General features: G+C 36.6%; 1 protein-coding gene across 7 annotated transcripts in view; it reads left to right on the top strand.

Annotated features, from left to right (window-relative positions):
* The window catches only part of LOC128701518 (anillin), a 37,100-nt gene extending 27,818 nt beyond the window's left edge, over positions 1-9,282 (top strand). For all 7 annotated transcript variants that reach the window (XM_053795234.2, XM_053795231.2, XM_053795228.2 and 4 more), the window contains 5 exons: positions 1,349-1,557; positions 3,357-3,539; positions 5,113-5,307; positions 6,922-7,094; positions 8,335-9,282. In XM_053795234.2, the coding sequence (XP_053651209.1) occupies positions 1,349-1,557; positions 3,357-3,539; positions 5,113-5,307; positions 6,922-7,094; positions 8,335-8,458 (884 nt within the window). In that variant the 3' untranslated portion in view covers positions 8,459-9,282. The remainder of the gene's footprint in view (positions 1-1,348; positions 1,558-3,356; positions 3,540-5,112; positions 5,308-6,921; positions 7,095-8,334) is intronic.
* The last annotated feature ends 7,522 nt before the right edge of the window (positions 9,283-16,804 follow it).

Raw genomic sequence — 16,804 nt, 5'->3', positions numbered from 1 at the left:
ATTTCTGCTGCTTTGAGCTCAGTTTCAAGCTACTTTGTCGTGAAACTAATAAATATCATTCTCTCTCTCTCTCTCTCTCTCTCTTTCTCTCTTTCTCTCTTTCTCTCTTTCTCTCTCTCTCTTTCTCTCTCTTTCTCTCTCTTTCTCTCTTTCTCTCTCTTTCTCTCTCTTTCTCTTTCTCTCTCTTTCTTTCTCTTTCTCTCTTTCTCTTTCTCTCTTTCTCTTTCTCTCTTTCTCTCTCTCTCTTTCTCTCTCTCTTTCTCTCTCTTTCTCTCTCTTTCTCTCTCTTTCTCTCTCTTTCTCTCTCTTTCTCTCTTTCTCTCTCTTTCTCTCTTTCTTTCTCTTTCTCTCTCTCTCTCTCTTTCTCTCTCTCTTTCTCTCTCTCTCTTTCTCTCTCTCTCTCTTCTCTTTCTTTCTCTTCTCTTTCTTCTCTTTCTCCTCTTTCTTCTCTTTCTTCTTTCTCTCTTTCTCTCTCTTTCTTCTCTTTCTCTTTCTTCTCTCTTTCTCTCTTTCTCTCTTTCTCTCTTTCTCTCTTTCTCTCTCTTTCTCTCTTTCTCTCTTTCTCTCTCTTTCTCTCTCTTTCTCTCTCTTTCTCTCTTTCTCTCTCTCTTTCTCTCTTTCTTTCTCTTTCTTTCTCTCTTTCTCTCTTTCTCTCTTTCTCTCTTTCTCTCTTTCTCTCTCTCTTTCTCTCTCTCTCTCTCTCTTTCTCTTCTCTCTCTTTCTCTCTTTCTCTTTCTCTCTCTTCTCTTCTTCTCTTCTCTCTTTTCTCTTTTTTCTCTCTTCTCTTTTTCTCTCTTTTTCTTCTTTTTCTTTTTTTCTTTACTTTAAGTTTTTTTTTTTTTAGTTTCTATTTTTTGCAACAGGCTTTACCTACATCAGCTCATTGAAGCATTTATTAGTTATGAGACATAAAGTGGAACAGGATGAGTTACTACATCTTAGGCCAGCATTTCATTTGATAACTACTTTATTGTTTGAGATCATTATGCTGCAGGATGTAGTTCCATACTGAGTCATCTGGTATGATGATCTCAGATGGAGTGATGTTCTCTCTTTTTCTTTCTTTCTTTCTCTCTTTCTCTCTCTTTCTCTTTATCTTTCTCTCTTTCTCTTTCTTTCTTTCTCTTTCTCTTGTTCTCTTTCTCTCTCTCTCTCTCTCTCTCTTTCTCTTTTTTTTTTTTTTTTTTTGGGGTCGCCCTGCCTCGGTGGGAAACTGCTGACACATTAAACAAAAAAAAAAAAATGTATATACGTGTATTTGAATTTGTTTCATGTCAGTAATGATTTATCTTTTCATCATTCTCCCTCAAAGTTTAAAGTATCTTTTCTGAAGATTTTTTTCTTTCAGGTGATGATTTGTATCATCTAATGGTTTTGGTGAAGCATCGTGAACAAGTAATATCTTCTCAGCTACAGACGACACCTGAATGTGTTGTGGAGGGTTCTGTCACTTTTCCTAATCTTATGGCCCTCCATCACCTCACTTCTGATTTTAACATTACTCTTGAAGTATATGCACTCTGCACTCACCCCCAGCGACAGCATAATATAAAAAAGGTATGTTTTTCTATCCATAATGGAAACCTCAAATATTGATATTGAATAATTGCATCCTTAAAGGTTCTTGAATAACCAAAATAATATAGTACTAAGTTTTGCTAGTAAGTTGTACAAGACCAGTGAGATTAAAGAAGTGAGTACATTGAATAGTCATATTACATTGTCTTTGCATCCTCTATACTCAACCTCTGCAGTTACCTTAAATGCTTTTATAATTCCTTCTGTGTAAACTGAAGTTGCAATCCAAAACATAATTTAAAATTTTATCTGCCTCAAAATATTAACAATGTAAGTTGTAAAATATTTTACATTGGTTCAACACATCTTAATTGTTAATAGGTTGTGGCAGATGCAAAAAAGTTGGCTGAACAGTAGAGATACTTTTTCTTGTGCTTTTGAAAATGGTTTGTGCTCTCATTGCCTATCAAGACAGGTAAAAGTTGAAAAGAACTTTTATATTTTGCATATACAATACTTACTTTTAACTCAATCACCTATTATTGTGTTGAATGTAGGTGAGAGTTGTACAGTCGTCCCTACACATTAACTGCAAAATAAGTTTAGTTTGATTGTTAGTTTTTTAAGAAACATTTGACATGTATTATCAGGTTAATATTGGCATTCATGAGAAATAATGACCACAATAGAGATATTTGGGCATGGGGAAGGTCACTGAGCCAGGGAATCATTGTATAAATGAATCTATTGGCTCATTACTCACTGTTAAAATCATTGGATAATCAAAATATGCTAATAGGGAAGCTCAAGGATTTGTAGTGACTCATAGGCAAGCGTGGATAATGTTTGGGCAGGTTCCTAATCTGCATCAAAACTAAGCTGGAGACATGCTGTGTATGTGGTATATGATTATTATGAAAGTAGGAGTTGCTATATTTGTTTTTTCCAGTCTTTGATTAGGGACTAAATTGCTCTGTGGAGTGCTTTTATTAAGAGGCTTCTGACAGCAACCTTGGGAGACTGGCACTTACTTCCTGCTTATGGTCTTCAGCTCTGAAACCTTTGCCAAATTGAAAAATTAGACCCCCCCCCCCCTCCAACAATGTCAGCCATCTCCCACCTAGGCAGGGTGACCCAAAAAAAAGAAAATACTTTCATCATCATTCAACACTTTCACCACACTCACACATTATCACTGTTTTTGCAGAGGTGCTCAGAATACAACAGCTTGGAAGTATATATGTATAAAGATACACAACATATCCCTCCAAACTGCCAATATCCCATGATTAATGACTGAAATATTTGTGAACATGTACTGCTGAAGATTTATTGGAGCTTACAAATTATTTCTACATGGACTGGATTCTCAGACCATACACCAAAAGCACTCAGGCTGAATGCAACCCCTTTGGGGCCATCGCAGAGAATATCATAGCGCCTAGATGCACACTAGCTAGGGTAGGTGACTATCTTTTCCACAATAATAGTAGGCAGTCCAGTGTGAATAACGTGTTCAAAGTGTGGAAGTTAATCCACAAGTCATGAATCCATGATCTGATGGATAGTGAAATTCAGCTTGCTAATAGAATTCATAGACTCCAGGATAATGGTCTGGGCATAAGTGTATGAAACATCTCAAATGCAAGTGCATATTCTGCTCAACCTTTGAATTCTTGCACCGTGCAAATGTAGTGTGGTTACCCTACTTGTCTCTCATAACATTAGTTAAAAGTACAGCACTCGCTAAGACTTTCAAAACTTCATGTGTACTCTTAAGTACATTAAATGCCTAATTAGAAATTTAAATATACAATTTTGTATTTTTTTTTTATCAGGAGCCGTCTCGTATGAAGCTGACACCACTCAAGAGGATGCAGAAGCATGATTCCAGAGTGTGCTCTCCATCTGTTCAGTCCCCAGGTGGACCTTATGCAGTCCGAACATCAGCTTTTCAATTAGTTGGGTTCACTCACCTCAACATTTCTACTCTCACACGAAATGCATGGACACTTGAAAAAGTAAATAGCGCTATTTTGTAATTTTCCATTTATTATTTCGCCATTTCTGTTCAGAATCTTAGATTGTTTTATGCTGCAGGATAATTATGAAGTTTAACCTTTTGACTGTTGCAACCCCAGATCATGAGGTGTCTCCTGGTGTTGAAAATTTTTTTGGAAAAAAAAAAAAAATTTTCTCTTATGAAACGATAGAGAATCTTTTCCCGATGGTAATGACACCAAAAGAACGAAATTTGATGGATAACTTGTGGAATTATGCTCTCAACAAGTTTGTGACCGTGTTGATATTTACGAATCGGCGATTTCGACCACCTTGAGCCCTATTTTCGGCTAATTCCATTGTTCCAGTTGACCAAACTCATAGCTATTTCTTTAGAACTCCATTTGTTCTATCGATTGAGTATAAGAAACTGCCCATTTACCGATTTCAACCACCCAATAAAGTGGTCAGAAATTGGCAATTTGGCCAATTTCACGCAAATTAAAAAATATGCCAATTTCAAAATAGGGTCCAGAATGAACAATACAGACATTCCTGACTCTAAAATATTTTCTTTGTTCATCAGTCATGTCTCCAGACCCCTCTGATATTACTCTTGCTTTCTATTTTGAATTTTTATTCAAACAAAAAATAGAAGATTTGCTGTTATGCAGACTACTGGAATATTGTAATTGTATAAATAATGTCACTCCATTCATGACTGCATATTAGAATGGCTAGTTGGACATTTATTGGACAATGACATCATTTGTTTACTCTTGAACATCAGCAAAAATCAAACATTTCCCTTATTTTGAGCTCCATTTCAAGGTCCTTTTCATAGTAAAATCAATCAAAATCACCTCTATTTCTATAATATGTTTTCCATTCTATCAAATGAGATCAAGAAAACGAGAATACAACCATAAATATTATACGAAAATCCGTACACTACAAAGTCGGCGTTTTAATTAAAAAAAAAAAAAAATTCTCATGCACTGCGTGCTGCAGGATTTTTTATATGGTGCATACTGATCACACAGACCCATTCTCTCACATGTGGGCCTACCAGCTTTCTCCTGCTTGATTTGAAGCCACTAGAATTTTTGAGTATATATACGTCAAACACATTGGCTCGTAAGACGTATGTATACGACTGAAACGGTCAAAGGGTTAAGGCATTGGTTGAAATGTGCTTCAGGTTAGAACGGTTCACAATTAACCCCAAAACTGGAAACGACTTTGATTCAGTTTGTCATGGACCATCACTCGGTAATACTGTAAGATGGATCAAAGCATTGTTTAATTTTCAAGTTATGGTTTATTTTGGTACAAAATTTTATACAAGCAAGCACAATCATGTCAGTTGATCAAAAGTTAAGAGGTGAGACCAAGATCTGGAGTTTGCCTTCTTACCCATCAAGTGATGCTACATTAGCTAAATTGTGGAAGTTGTATATGCTTTCTGCTTGCAAACTTTAGCATCATGACTCACCAGAACAATTTTCAGAATTGGCAGTGGGTAACAAATTTTGAGAGGCTAGGCCATAAATTGTTGTTTACTTGCAAAATCTTGATATATTTTGTTTCCAGGTGCCTTTCTCCTCTCCCCTTGATGGTCATCTACTGATGCGTGTGAGTTGCAGTTTTGAGGGTGGGATTGTAGAGCGTGGCTTCCTTACCATGTTTGAGGATGTTGGAGGATATGGTGCCTGGAACAGGCTATGGTGTGTTCTTAATGGAATGCATCTTCGTTATTGGCGGTACCCAGATGATGAGGGCAAGAAGGTAAAATTTTATTTAAATTGTTGCTTGGATTTGATTATAATGTATAGGTCTGATAATTTGTGCTGTATTTTAATAGAAGTCCTGTATTTGCTTCCTGTTCCAGTCATTTGCAACATTTACCACAAGGCCTCGTATCCTCCCTATCAGATGCCTTTTCTAAATCTATATAACAAATCACTGTTTACTCTCAACTAAGTACTGCTCACTTGTATGTTTCAGTGTAAACATTTGGTTTACACATCCTCTATCCTTCCTCAATCCTCTCTACTCCTTGGTAGTCCTACCTTGTATTACCCCTAGCACTTATTAATTCTACCATAAACTTTACCTGGTACACTTGACAGGCTTATCCTTCTATAATTATTTCATTCTCTTATCCATGTTTTCCTTGAACAAGAGACCTATGCACTTGCTCCTTTACCCCCTCCTTCCAACATTTCCTAGGCCAACCCCTACCCCACCTTCCCTCCACTACAGATTTATACACTCTTGAAGTCATTCTATTTCATTGCATCCTCTCTACATATCTGAAACACCTTAATAACCCCTCCTCAGCCCTCTGGATAATAGTTTTGGTAATCCCACACCTCTTCCTAATCCCCAAACTACAGATTTTCTGTATTATATTCACACCACACATTGCCCTCAGACATGACATCTCCATTGCCACCAGCCTTCTACTTGTTGCAACATTCACCACCCAAGTTTCACACACTCGTATAAGAGCATTGGTATAACTATACTCTCATACATTCCCCTCTTTACTTCCATGGATGAAGTTTTGTCTCCACAGACACTTCAGTGTCCCACTCGCCTCTTTCCCCTCGTCAGTTCTATGATTAACCTCATCTTTTACAGACCCATCTGCTGACACGTCCACTCCCTAATATGTGAATACGTTCACCTCCTCCATACTCTCTCCATCCAATCTTTCGTCACCTAATATTTTTATCTTCATAACCTTACTCTTTCCTGTATTCACTTTTAATTTTCTTTTTACACATCTTACCAAACTCATCCACCAACCCCTGCAACTTCTCTTCAGAATCTCCCAAAGGCAGTGTCGTCATCAAAAAGCAACTGTGACAACTCCCACTTTGTGTTAGATTCTTTATCTTTAACCCCACACCTCTTGCCAACACCCGAGCATTCACTTCTCTTACAATCCCATCTATAAATATATTGAACAACCATGGTGACATCCCTTCTGTCCCAGCCACTTTATCCTCTTTCAATCTACCTCACACACTTGTCCCACATCTACCTCAGATTCCTCCTTACATATATGCAATGTTACTCCTCCCTGTCCCATGCATGAAAACATCACCTTCACTTCATCACTAATATTCAGCAACTCTTCGAAATATCCTCTTCCATCTTTGTTACCTTCACCTCTCCACCTAATATCTGCTCTGCTCTCCGGACTTCCTCATCTTACTGAGCTGTATAGATAAAGTAGTTATTGATAAGAATAAATATTTCTTTAATGTTTGTGTTGTCAGGAAAAAAGTTTTCTTGATTATATGTAGTGTCTTCAATCTCAAAAATATCTAAACATTACTGGTTAAGCAATTGTATTTGTAACAGATTTAAAAAAAAAAATTTTTTTTATAGGAGGCATGTGGACAGATTGACTTGCGCACCTGTACTACTCGGCGTATTGAACTTGTTGCCAGAGATGTGTGTGCACGACAGCACACCTTCCAGTTAACGTGTGTTCAGCCAGCACGTGCTAAGGACATTTCAAATCTTGTACAGGAAGTTCATGGATCAACATTAGTCACGAAGTAAGTGCTGCATTTTTTTGGTTAGTAACATTTATATATTCATGATTTTGCATTATGAATGAAGTTATTTGACTATTCACAGAAGTCAGTTTTATTGAAAATATGCCTAGTGAAACTTCACAGTTTTTCAATTTCTTTAATTATCACATTTTTTTATTTGCATGATTGCCCTGTATATTTTACATCACTCCTTCCCTATTAAGTTGCAATTGTAAAGTAAAATTGTAAGTACAAAAGCAGTATCATGCATAATTATAAAAGTACAAAAATCTTCTGCTTCAATGTTGAATTTGCATATTTTGAGATTGCCTTTATTATGTGCTTACAATCACTAACAGCTAGATTCATTATAACTCTTGGCTTATTGTAGGAGACTTCAAAAAATTCTATCCCATTGTTTCTGCAGTGAGCAAAAGTCTTTGTACACGTCTTGTTGGCTCGCCATACCATTTGCTTCCATTGTACAAGAGTATAGTAGTACCAACACTTATGTGGGTGTGAAGCATGGGTTGTGAATGCAAGGACGAGGCTGGAGGTGGTGATGTCGTGTAAGGGTAATGTGTAGTGTAAATATTATGCAGAGAATTCGTAGTTTGGAAATTAGGAGGAGGTATGGAGTTACAAAACGTATTATTCAGCGGGCTGAAGAGGGGTTATTGAGGTGGTTTGGTCATTTAGAGAGGATGGAGCAAAACAGAATGACTTGGAGGGTGTATAAATCTGTAGTGGAGGGGTAGGGGTCATTCTAGGAAAGGATGTTGGGAGGGGGTAAAAGAGGTTTTGTGTGCAAGGGTCCTGGACATGAAGCAGGCATGTGTGATCATGTTAGATAGGAGTGAATGGAGACGAATGGTTTTTGGGACCTGACTAGTTGTTAGAATGTGAGCATAGGTAATATTTTGTGAAGGGATTCAGGGGAAACTGGTTAGCAGAACTTGAGTTCTGGCAGTGGGAAGTACAGTGCCTGCACTTTAAAGAGATATTGACTGTTTGGAGTGACATCTAAACTGTTATTTCTGGGCACCTCTGCAAAGACAGTGATTGTGTGAATTATGGTGCAAGTTTCTCTTTTGGTTCACCATGCCTTGGCAGGAGACAGCTGGCATGTTGAAAAAAAATATTATACAAACAACAGATTAAATGCCATTTTAATTTTTTGGTAAATCACATAAAATAACTTTTTTTTTTTTTTTTTTTTTTTTTTTTTTTTTTTTTTTTTTTTTTTTTTTTTACTTGACAGGTACTTGCTATCTTCGGACAGTAAAGAAGAGAGAATAATATGGTGTAACAAGTTAAACAAGTCATTGGCTAATATTCGAGCATGGGACCCTGATGCACTGAGGCCAGAAGATTATCATGTTTAAGTGGATATTTTTTATAGATATTAATGGTATACTGTTTAACCGAGTTTTCATAATCACTTCCTCAAAAAAAGTTTTTGATTGACATTGAACATTTATTTTGATCCAATTTCATTATGAAGTTTTAAATACAGTATACAAGTGTACAAACTTTCAATTACAGTAATCATTGGAGCTCTTTAAATTTCATTCCTATTGTACTTGTACTATGTTGAAGTTTACAATGGAATTTATATTTTAAACTTTTAATATAAATATGCTGGTACATAGTGTGGCCATAAATGTGTGCTAAAACTGTGAGGGAATAGTTACATTCATGCAGTGATACCCCAGTCATTTAGATTACTTTTGCAGTTTTTTATTTTTTTGTAAATTTTGTTTCAAACATTCCCCAAATACATAAGTGAAACTGGATGAGTAATATACAATACTGTACCTTATAGCCACACCTCACTTTGTGACTTGATTAGTAAGAAATATGTTAACGTAAAGTTAATGTATATACTGTAGTTGCTTGTTTTTTAATGAATAAACTGATTTTACAAATTTATAGCTTGGATGTATTTCTAAGTATACTAGAGTTGACTAGTTATATTCATAATTTTATATATATTCATATATATCTATATATTATTGTGATTAATATATCCTTATATTGTACAGTATTTAATATTCAATATGCTTACTCATCTTATGAAATAAGTTTTTGTTTGTGGTAATTTTTATTCATTACTCATAATATTTTGTTAAAGATACTAAATGAACTACTAAACATTGTGACATGAGCAACTTGGATGTTGCACTTGTAAATAAAAGAACTAAAAATACTATATAGTCATATCCCCAACAAAAAAAAATATTAGTGCAACACTAAAAGTAGTATTTTCTTCAGGAACTTTCAGGAGATACAATATTGTATTCTGAAGATACTGGTAGCTCACAAATTGTAGTAGTGTTCTCAGGAAAGTCGGTGCACGTGAATAATTTTGGAGCGGCAAACTTTTAACTGCAAAAGTTTGAAATCATGCATGTATCATTAAAGAGTTAACTGAGCACTGTTTGGTTTCAACTTATCAAAAGGTATCTAGGGAGATGCTTTGAGGCTGCTGAGGAAGTGAACGTATCCTCCCATTGCAGTGCTGTACGACCCTGGTAGGTTTAGCACTTCCTTTTGATTATTATTATAATCCCATTCCTTGGATTGATTCTGATCATTTCCAATTCTCTATGCCCCCTCTGGTTATTTTAACTTTATATGATATTGGCAGTTTGGAGGGATATGTTGTGTATCTCTATACGTATATGCTTCTAAACTGTTATATTCTGAGCACCTCTGCAAAAGCAGTGATAATGTGTGAGTGTGGTGAAAGTGTTGAATGATGATGAAAGTATTTTCTTTTTGGGGATTTTCTTTCTTTTTTGGGTCACCCTGCCTCGGTGGGAGACGACCGACTTGTTGAAAAAAAAAAAAAAATGATAGTATGTGTGTTGAATGTTTGTTCATTGTTGTTCTTTACTTCTATCCTTTTGCTGTGGGCACTGAGTGATTTATATAGTCAAAATGCTCCATAAATGTTAAAACTACCATCACCCCAATGGGGTCATAACTCATATGATGCAGTACTATTCATTTCCTCAAGAATGTGCTGATGCTGTTTTGTGTGAGCTTCAGGTGACAGGTTTGAGATTTGTCCTTTCAGTGTTGAAGGGCTCCTAATACAAGGAATTTGATACCCTCCCTCTTTCATACCCCTACCCCTTGGCCATTCCTAGCTGCACATTCCTACCCATATGGGTTTAGTGTTATATTACCTATGTGTTGAAAATTTCCTCCCAGAGTATAAAAACTGAATTACAGACCTGGCCATCTTTGCTGTCACTTGAAAAATTACTCATAACTGGTATTTAACAAGAATTGACATGGTCATTTCAATGGCCACTGCCTGGACGATGGCTGTCAGGATTAAACCATTTAGTCTGGCTTCTTGTTCTGTACGACTCATTGGGCTTCAGCATCTTTTTCAAACATCCCAGTGTGTAGTTTATTCATAACTCATGCAGGTTAAGCTCCTGAAAACCTATCATTGATTCCCATTACTTTCTGAAATGCACTTGAGGAAAATGACTCCATTCCTTGGTCCTACAAATAAAAAATTTTTAATTCTTGGAAAAATACTTTTTTCTACCATAATTCTTCCTTGTCACCTGCACTATGTTTGAATGTCATAAATATCAAAAGAGATGGGGTTATGAAAAGAATTGAGCGAAGAAGTTAATCTGCTGCTAGGGGTTGTGTTGAATGTATCGCTGGAATCTGATAAAGCAGGAAAGTTTGAAAACTTAATTTCAATTGTGGTTGTTACAATTACACAGTTCCATAGCACTGGATATTGTCACTCATTTAACAGATAAAGATGTCGTTCACCTGAACCAGGAATGCTGCCACTTTGAACAATAATAGAAGGTGACTGTGTAGTTTATGCTTGATTGGCTCGCCTGGTTAAATCATTCTACCTTAATTTATAACTAACAGATGTTGTTATATTCTTAGGGTAGATTTTCTGTGGATGATGGCTCCTTAAGGGGTGACAGTGGCTGGAGGGATCATGGTTCAAGGAATAGCCACTATATTTGCTTCCTTAGATCATAGGAACAGGAGGGAAGGAGCACTGCAATGGGCCTGCTGGCCCATGTGAGGTGGGTTCAGGTCACCTGCCAGCCTGGGCCAATGGCCCAGGCTGGTTGGGCCCAGGTTGCATCTGCTTAAGAGGGAGGGAGCACTGCATCAGACCCATTAGCACAAGAAAAGTGATTGCCTACCATTTTCCAGGCACTGTATGACTGGTGAGAAGCATTTACTCCCAGTACACTTGTTTGTTACATTATTACTGTAACAGGTTGAAGAGTCATGGCCCCCAAAGCCTAGTCAAATACCTGGATGTGGGGACAGGTTTATACACCAGATTCCCTTGTGGCTTAGCGCTTCTTTTTGATTATAATAATAATAATATACGCCAGATTTGCTTTGAGTTTAGCCTTCACCTGGACCTGACTAGGTTGGGTCAGTGGCATGAGCCAGTAGGCCACTTGGACCTGCCTCAGATGGGCCAATAGGTCTGCTCGAGTGTCTTTCTAATGTTATGTAAAAATTATATGGTACACACTCAGATACGCTGACTCGTGGGAGGCTGTTTACACTCCCTCACTGTCCGCTGCTGTATTAAGACAATGGGGTTCCCCATTGCACAATGGGGAAGAGGCATCTGCTTGCCTTTGTGGTATAACTTAATGGAAATGAATTCACCTTCAGAGCTCCTTAATAGAAATGAATTCACCTTCAGAGCTTAACAGAAATGAATTCAGCTTCAGAGCTGCTTGATGGAAATGGTGCTTTTATTGGGAGTGAAGGTGCTTTTATTGGAAATGAAAACCTAAATTTAAATCTCAGAATATTGTAAATGCAAGCTATGATCATGCAACTTAAGTTTTTCAGATGTATACAGCAATAAGAGTTGTACAGTACATTATATAGTGAAGTGTAGATCAACCCAAATTCAGGTCCAATTCATTGCATGGTCAACCAAAAAGTTTGCAGTAGCCCTAGGGAGATGGAGATTGTCCCTTCAAGGGCCTTGATGCTATTGAAGGGCTCCTGAATCTATTTTGTTGTAAGTGACCGAAAGCCTTACATTAGCCTTGCCTTCCATTGCAAACTAGCCTCTTTACTGTATTAAACGATGAAGGTCACACTGGTCCAGATCAGACTGTTTTACGCTTCTCTGCAATATGACCCCTCAAGGAAGGTTCCTTGATGTTGGTGAGGGGCTCTTGATTTAGGGAATTGGATCTGTGCTCCAGTTCCCCGAATTAAGCCTGAATGCCTTCCACATCCCCCCCCCAGGCGCTGTATAATCCTCTGGGTTTAGCGCTTCCCCCTTGATTATAATAATAATAATCTGCAATATGACACATTCAGGTTTAGTACTATCAATATACTTCATTACTATTAGGCTGTCTTGGATGAAACTTTTTTTACACCCACTTTGACTTTTGCTTTAGCACATATATTTCCTGTCGGTGTTATATGACCCATATGGGTTTGTTACTTTCTTGTAATTTTTTTTTTTTTCCCAAGTCAGCCGTCTCCCACCGAGGCAGGATGGCCCAAAAAGAAAATACTTTCTTTATCATTCAACACTTTCACCTCACTCACACATAATCACTTAATACATTAATCTTGTAAATATAGTAATAAAATTACTACATTCCTTTTGAATCCCGTACTTAACTATCGCCATGTAAAAGCAACTTGAGCCCTGCTGAAAGGAAATTGAAAGCTGCTGTAGCTCCTGAACCCAGTGAAATTCTTGACAATAACCTCATCACCCTACTGAGGCATCCCAGCTCAAGCTGACAGATTTCATTACTTTTTTTTTTTTGAATACTCATCTGGTGTGTGTGTGTGTCAAGTAATAAGAAAAGTCTTGCTCTATTTAAAATGTAAATCAGAGTAGCCATATGGTGGTACAACTTATTTTATCCTTTAAAAATAAATCTCCAAACAATGTGCTTCCATCTACATTATAGATCCACATCAAAGGAGGTGGACCTTGGTGTTAGTGAGGGTTTAGCACTTGATTTTGATTATAATCCTCATCCAAGAAACTGGAACTACCCTTCCCCTCCCTCTGGTCAAACCTTTTCTCCGATTTCCCAGGCGCCGTATAATCCTTATGGATATATCATTCCCACATAAATACATGTCTCAATGTATAAACACTGAGGGATGTATCTACATATACAATGAGAAGTGTATACAGTACATCAAGGAAGGACCTGCCTAGTATGGGCCAACAGGCCTATTGCAGTGTTCCCCCTTTCTTTTGTTCTTATATATATACAGAGGTATGTCCAAAGATATATATCAAGAGGTATATATTCCACTCTTGACTCAGACTCCCTCTTGGATTTTCTGACAGCAATAGACCCCTCAAGGAAGGTTCCTTGATGTTGGTGAGGGGCTCTTGATTTAGGGAATTGGATCAGTGCTCCAGTTCCCCGAATTAAGCCTGAATGCCTTCCACATCCCCCCCCCCAGGCGCTGTATAATCCTCCGGGTTTAGCGCTTCCCCCTTGATTATAATAATAATAATGACAGCAATAGATATAAACCTATTGCTGTCACAAACTTTGATAATACTTTAGCAGTTTACCCTGCCCTTGCTAACTCTGTCTCTGTTATACTATTCACCTTGCCTTGTTAGTTGCTGATCAAGCATATTAAACCTTTAGCAAGTCCTACCGTGCAGCACTGTATGACCCTTGTGGGTTTAGCACTTAGTTATGATTTTAATAATAAAGAGGTACATCTGTACAAGAAGATGTGCATGTATCAGCACTAAAAGACTTTTTTTTTTGAGCACCGGCCATCTCCCACCAAGGTAGGGTGATCCAAAAATGAAGAAACACTTTCACCATCATTCCATCACCGTCTTGGCAAAGGTGCATCGACATTACAGCTCTGATACTCCTCCAAATATCCCCACCCCCTCCAGATTGCAGGCACTGTACGCACTCCCTCTGGGATTCAAGCACGTACAGTAAACTGGCTTCCCTAAATCATTTAATAAATATTACCTTGCTCAAACTCCAACTGCATGTCACATCAAAAAAACTATTTGCCTCCACTCCTATCTAATTCGCTCACACACGCCTGTCGTTGTCCAAGCCCCTTGCATGCAAAACCTTTATCACCTCCAGTCTTTCCTGGAATGACTCCTTGCCCTCCTTCCCTTCATTTTACATTCATATGCTCTCCAGGTGATTCTATTTTGCTCTGTCCTCTCTAATTGTCCAAACCACATACATAACCCCCTTCTCAGCCCTCTAGAAAATAGTCTAAGTCTGCACCAAATGATTTATATCTCTTTGTATACACCAATATATATATATATATATATATATATATATATATATATATATATATATATATATATATATATATATATATATATATATATATATATATATATGTATATATAGTTGAAGTTGAAGACTCAGATGTGTTAAAGGGATGTTAGGAAGCATTTCTTTAGTCACAGAGTTGTCTGGCTAGTGAGGTAGTGGAGGCAGGAACTATACAGAGCTTTAAGATGAGGTATGAGAAAGCTCATGGAGCAGGGAGAGAAAGGACCTAGAAGCGATCAGTGAAGAGGCAGAGCCAGGAGCTATGAATTGACCCCTGCAACCACGAATAGGTGAGTACACATTTTACTAAGTCAATTTAACCAATATTAATTAAACTTGCTAAGTTAATTTCGGTGCAAAACAAAAACCCTGAATACCATGTTAACTGACAAATATGTTCATAAATACATTACATAAATTTTCAAAATTTTATTAAAGGTACGAGTTAGAAAGAGAATATATTAAAGGCAGAAGTTAGAGAGTATATTAAAGGCAGAAGTTAAGGGAGTATATTAGAGGCAGAAGTTAGAGAGTATATTAAAGGCAGAAGTTTAGATAGTATATTAAAGGCAGAAGTTAAGAGAGTATATTAAAGGCAGAAGTTAAGAGAGTATATTAAAGGCAGAAGTTAGAGAGTATATTAAAGGCAGAAGTTAGAGAGTATATTAAAGGCAGAAGTTAAGAGAGTATATTAAAGGCAGAAGTTAGAGAGTATATTAAAGGTAGAAGTTAGAAAGTATATTAAAGGCAGAAGTTAGAGAGTATATTAAAGGCAGAAGTTAAGAGAGTATATTAAAGGCAGAAGTTAGAGAGTATATTAAAGGCAGAAGTTAGAGAGTATATTAAAGACAAGTTAGAGTATATTAAAGGCAGAAGTTAAGGGAGTATATTAAAGGCAGAAGTTAAGAGAGTATATTAAAGACAAGTTAGAGTATATTAAAGGCAGAAGTTAAGGGAGTATATTAAAGGCAGAAGTTAAGAGAGTATATTAAAGGCAGAAGTTAGAGAGTATATTAAAGGCAGAAGTTAGAGAGTATATTAAAGGCAGAAGTTAAGAGAATATATTAAAGGCAGAAGTTAGAGAGTATATTAAGGCAGAAGTTAGAGAGTATATTAAAGGCAGAAATTAGAGTATATTAAAGGCAGAAGTTAAGAGAGTATATTAAAGGCAGAAGTTAAGGGAGTATATTAAAGGCAGAAGTTAAAAGAGTATATTAAAGGCAGAAGTTAGAGAGTATATTAAAGGCAGAAGTTAGAGAGTATATTAAAGGCAGAAGTTAAGAGAGTATATTAAAGGCAGAAGTTAGAGAGTATATTAAAAGCAGAAGTTAAGAGAGTATATTAAAAGCAGAAGTTAGAGAGTATATTAAAGGCAGAAGTTAGAGAGTATATTAAAGGCAGAAGTTAGAAAGTATATTAAAGGCAAGAGTTAGCATATTAAAGGCAGAAGTTAGAGAGTGTATTAAAGGCAGAAGTTAGAGAGTATATTAAAGACAGAAGTTAAGAGAGTATATTAAAGGCAGAAGTTAGAGAGTATATTATAGGCAGAAGTTAAGAGAGTATATTAATTAAAGGCAGAAGTTAAGAGAGTATATTAAAGGCAGAAGTTAAGAGAGTATATTAAAGACAAGTTAGAGAGTATATTAAAGGCAAAAGTTAAGGGAGTATATTAAAGGCAGAAGTTAAGAGAGTATATTAAAGGCAGAAGTTAGAGAGTATATTAAAGGCAAGAGTTGGAGAGCATATTAAAGGCAGAAGTTAGAGAGTATATTAAAGGCAGAAGTTAGAGAGTATATTAAAGGCAGAAGTTAAGGGAGTATACTAAAGGCAGAAGTTAGAGAGTATATTAAAGGCAGAAGTTAAGAGAGTATATTAAAGGCAGAAGTTAGAGAGTATATTAAGGCAGAACTTAGAGAGTATATTAAAGGCAGAAGTTAAGAGAGTATATTAAAGGCAGAAGTTAAGGGAGTATATTAAAGGCAGAAGTTAAGAGTGTATATTAAAGGCAGAAGTTAGAGAGTATATTAAAGGCAGAAGTTAGAGAGTATATTAAAGGCAGAAGTTAAGAGAGCATATTAAAGGCAGAAGTTAGAGAGTATATTAAATGCAGAAGTTAGAGAGTATATTAAAGGCAGAAGTTAGAGAGTATATTAAAGGCAGAAGTTAAGAGAGTATATTAAAGGCAGAAGTTAGAGAGCATATTAAAGGCAGAAGTTAGAGAGTACATTAAAGGCAGAAGTTAAGAGAGTATATTAAAGGCAGAAGTTAGAAAGTATATTAAAGGCAGACGTTAGAGAGTATATTAAAGGCAAAAGTTAGAGAATATATTAAAGGCAGAAGTTAAGAGAGTATATTAAAGGCAGAAGTTAAGAGAGTATATTA

Source organism: Cherax quadricarinatus, chromosome 78, assembly GCF_038502225.1.
Source record: "Cherax quadricarinatus isolate ZL_2023a chromosome 78, ASM3850222v1, whole genome shotgun sequence".
In the NCBI taxonomy this organism is placed as follows: domain Eukaryota; kingdom Metazoa; phylum Arthropoda; class Malacostraca; order Decapoda; family Parastacidae; genus Cherax; species Cherax quadricarinatus.
This window is presented reverse-complemented; position numbering and strand designations above follow the sequence as displayed.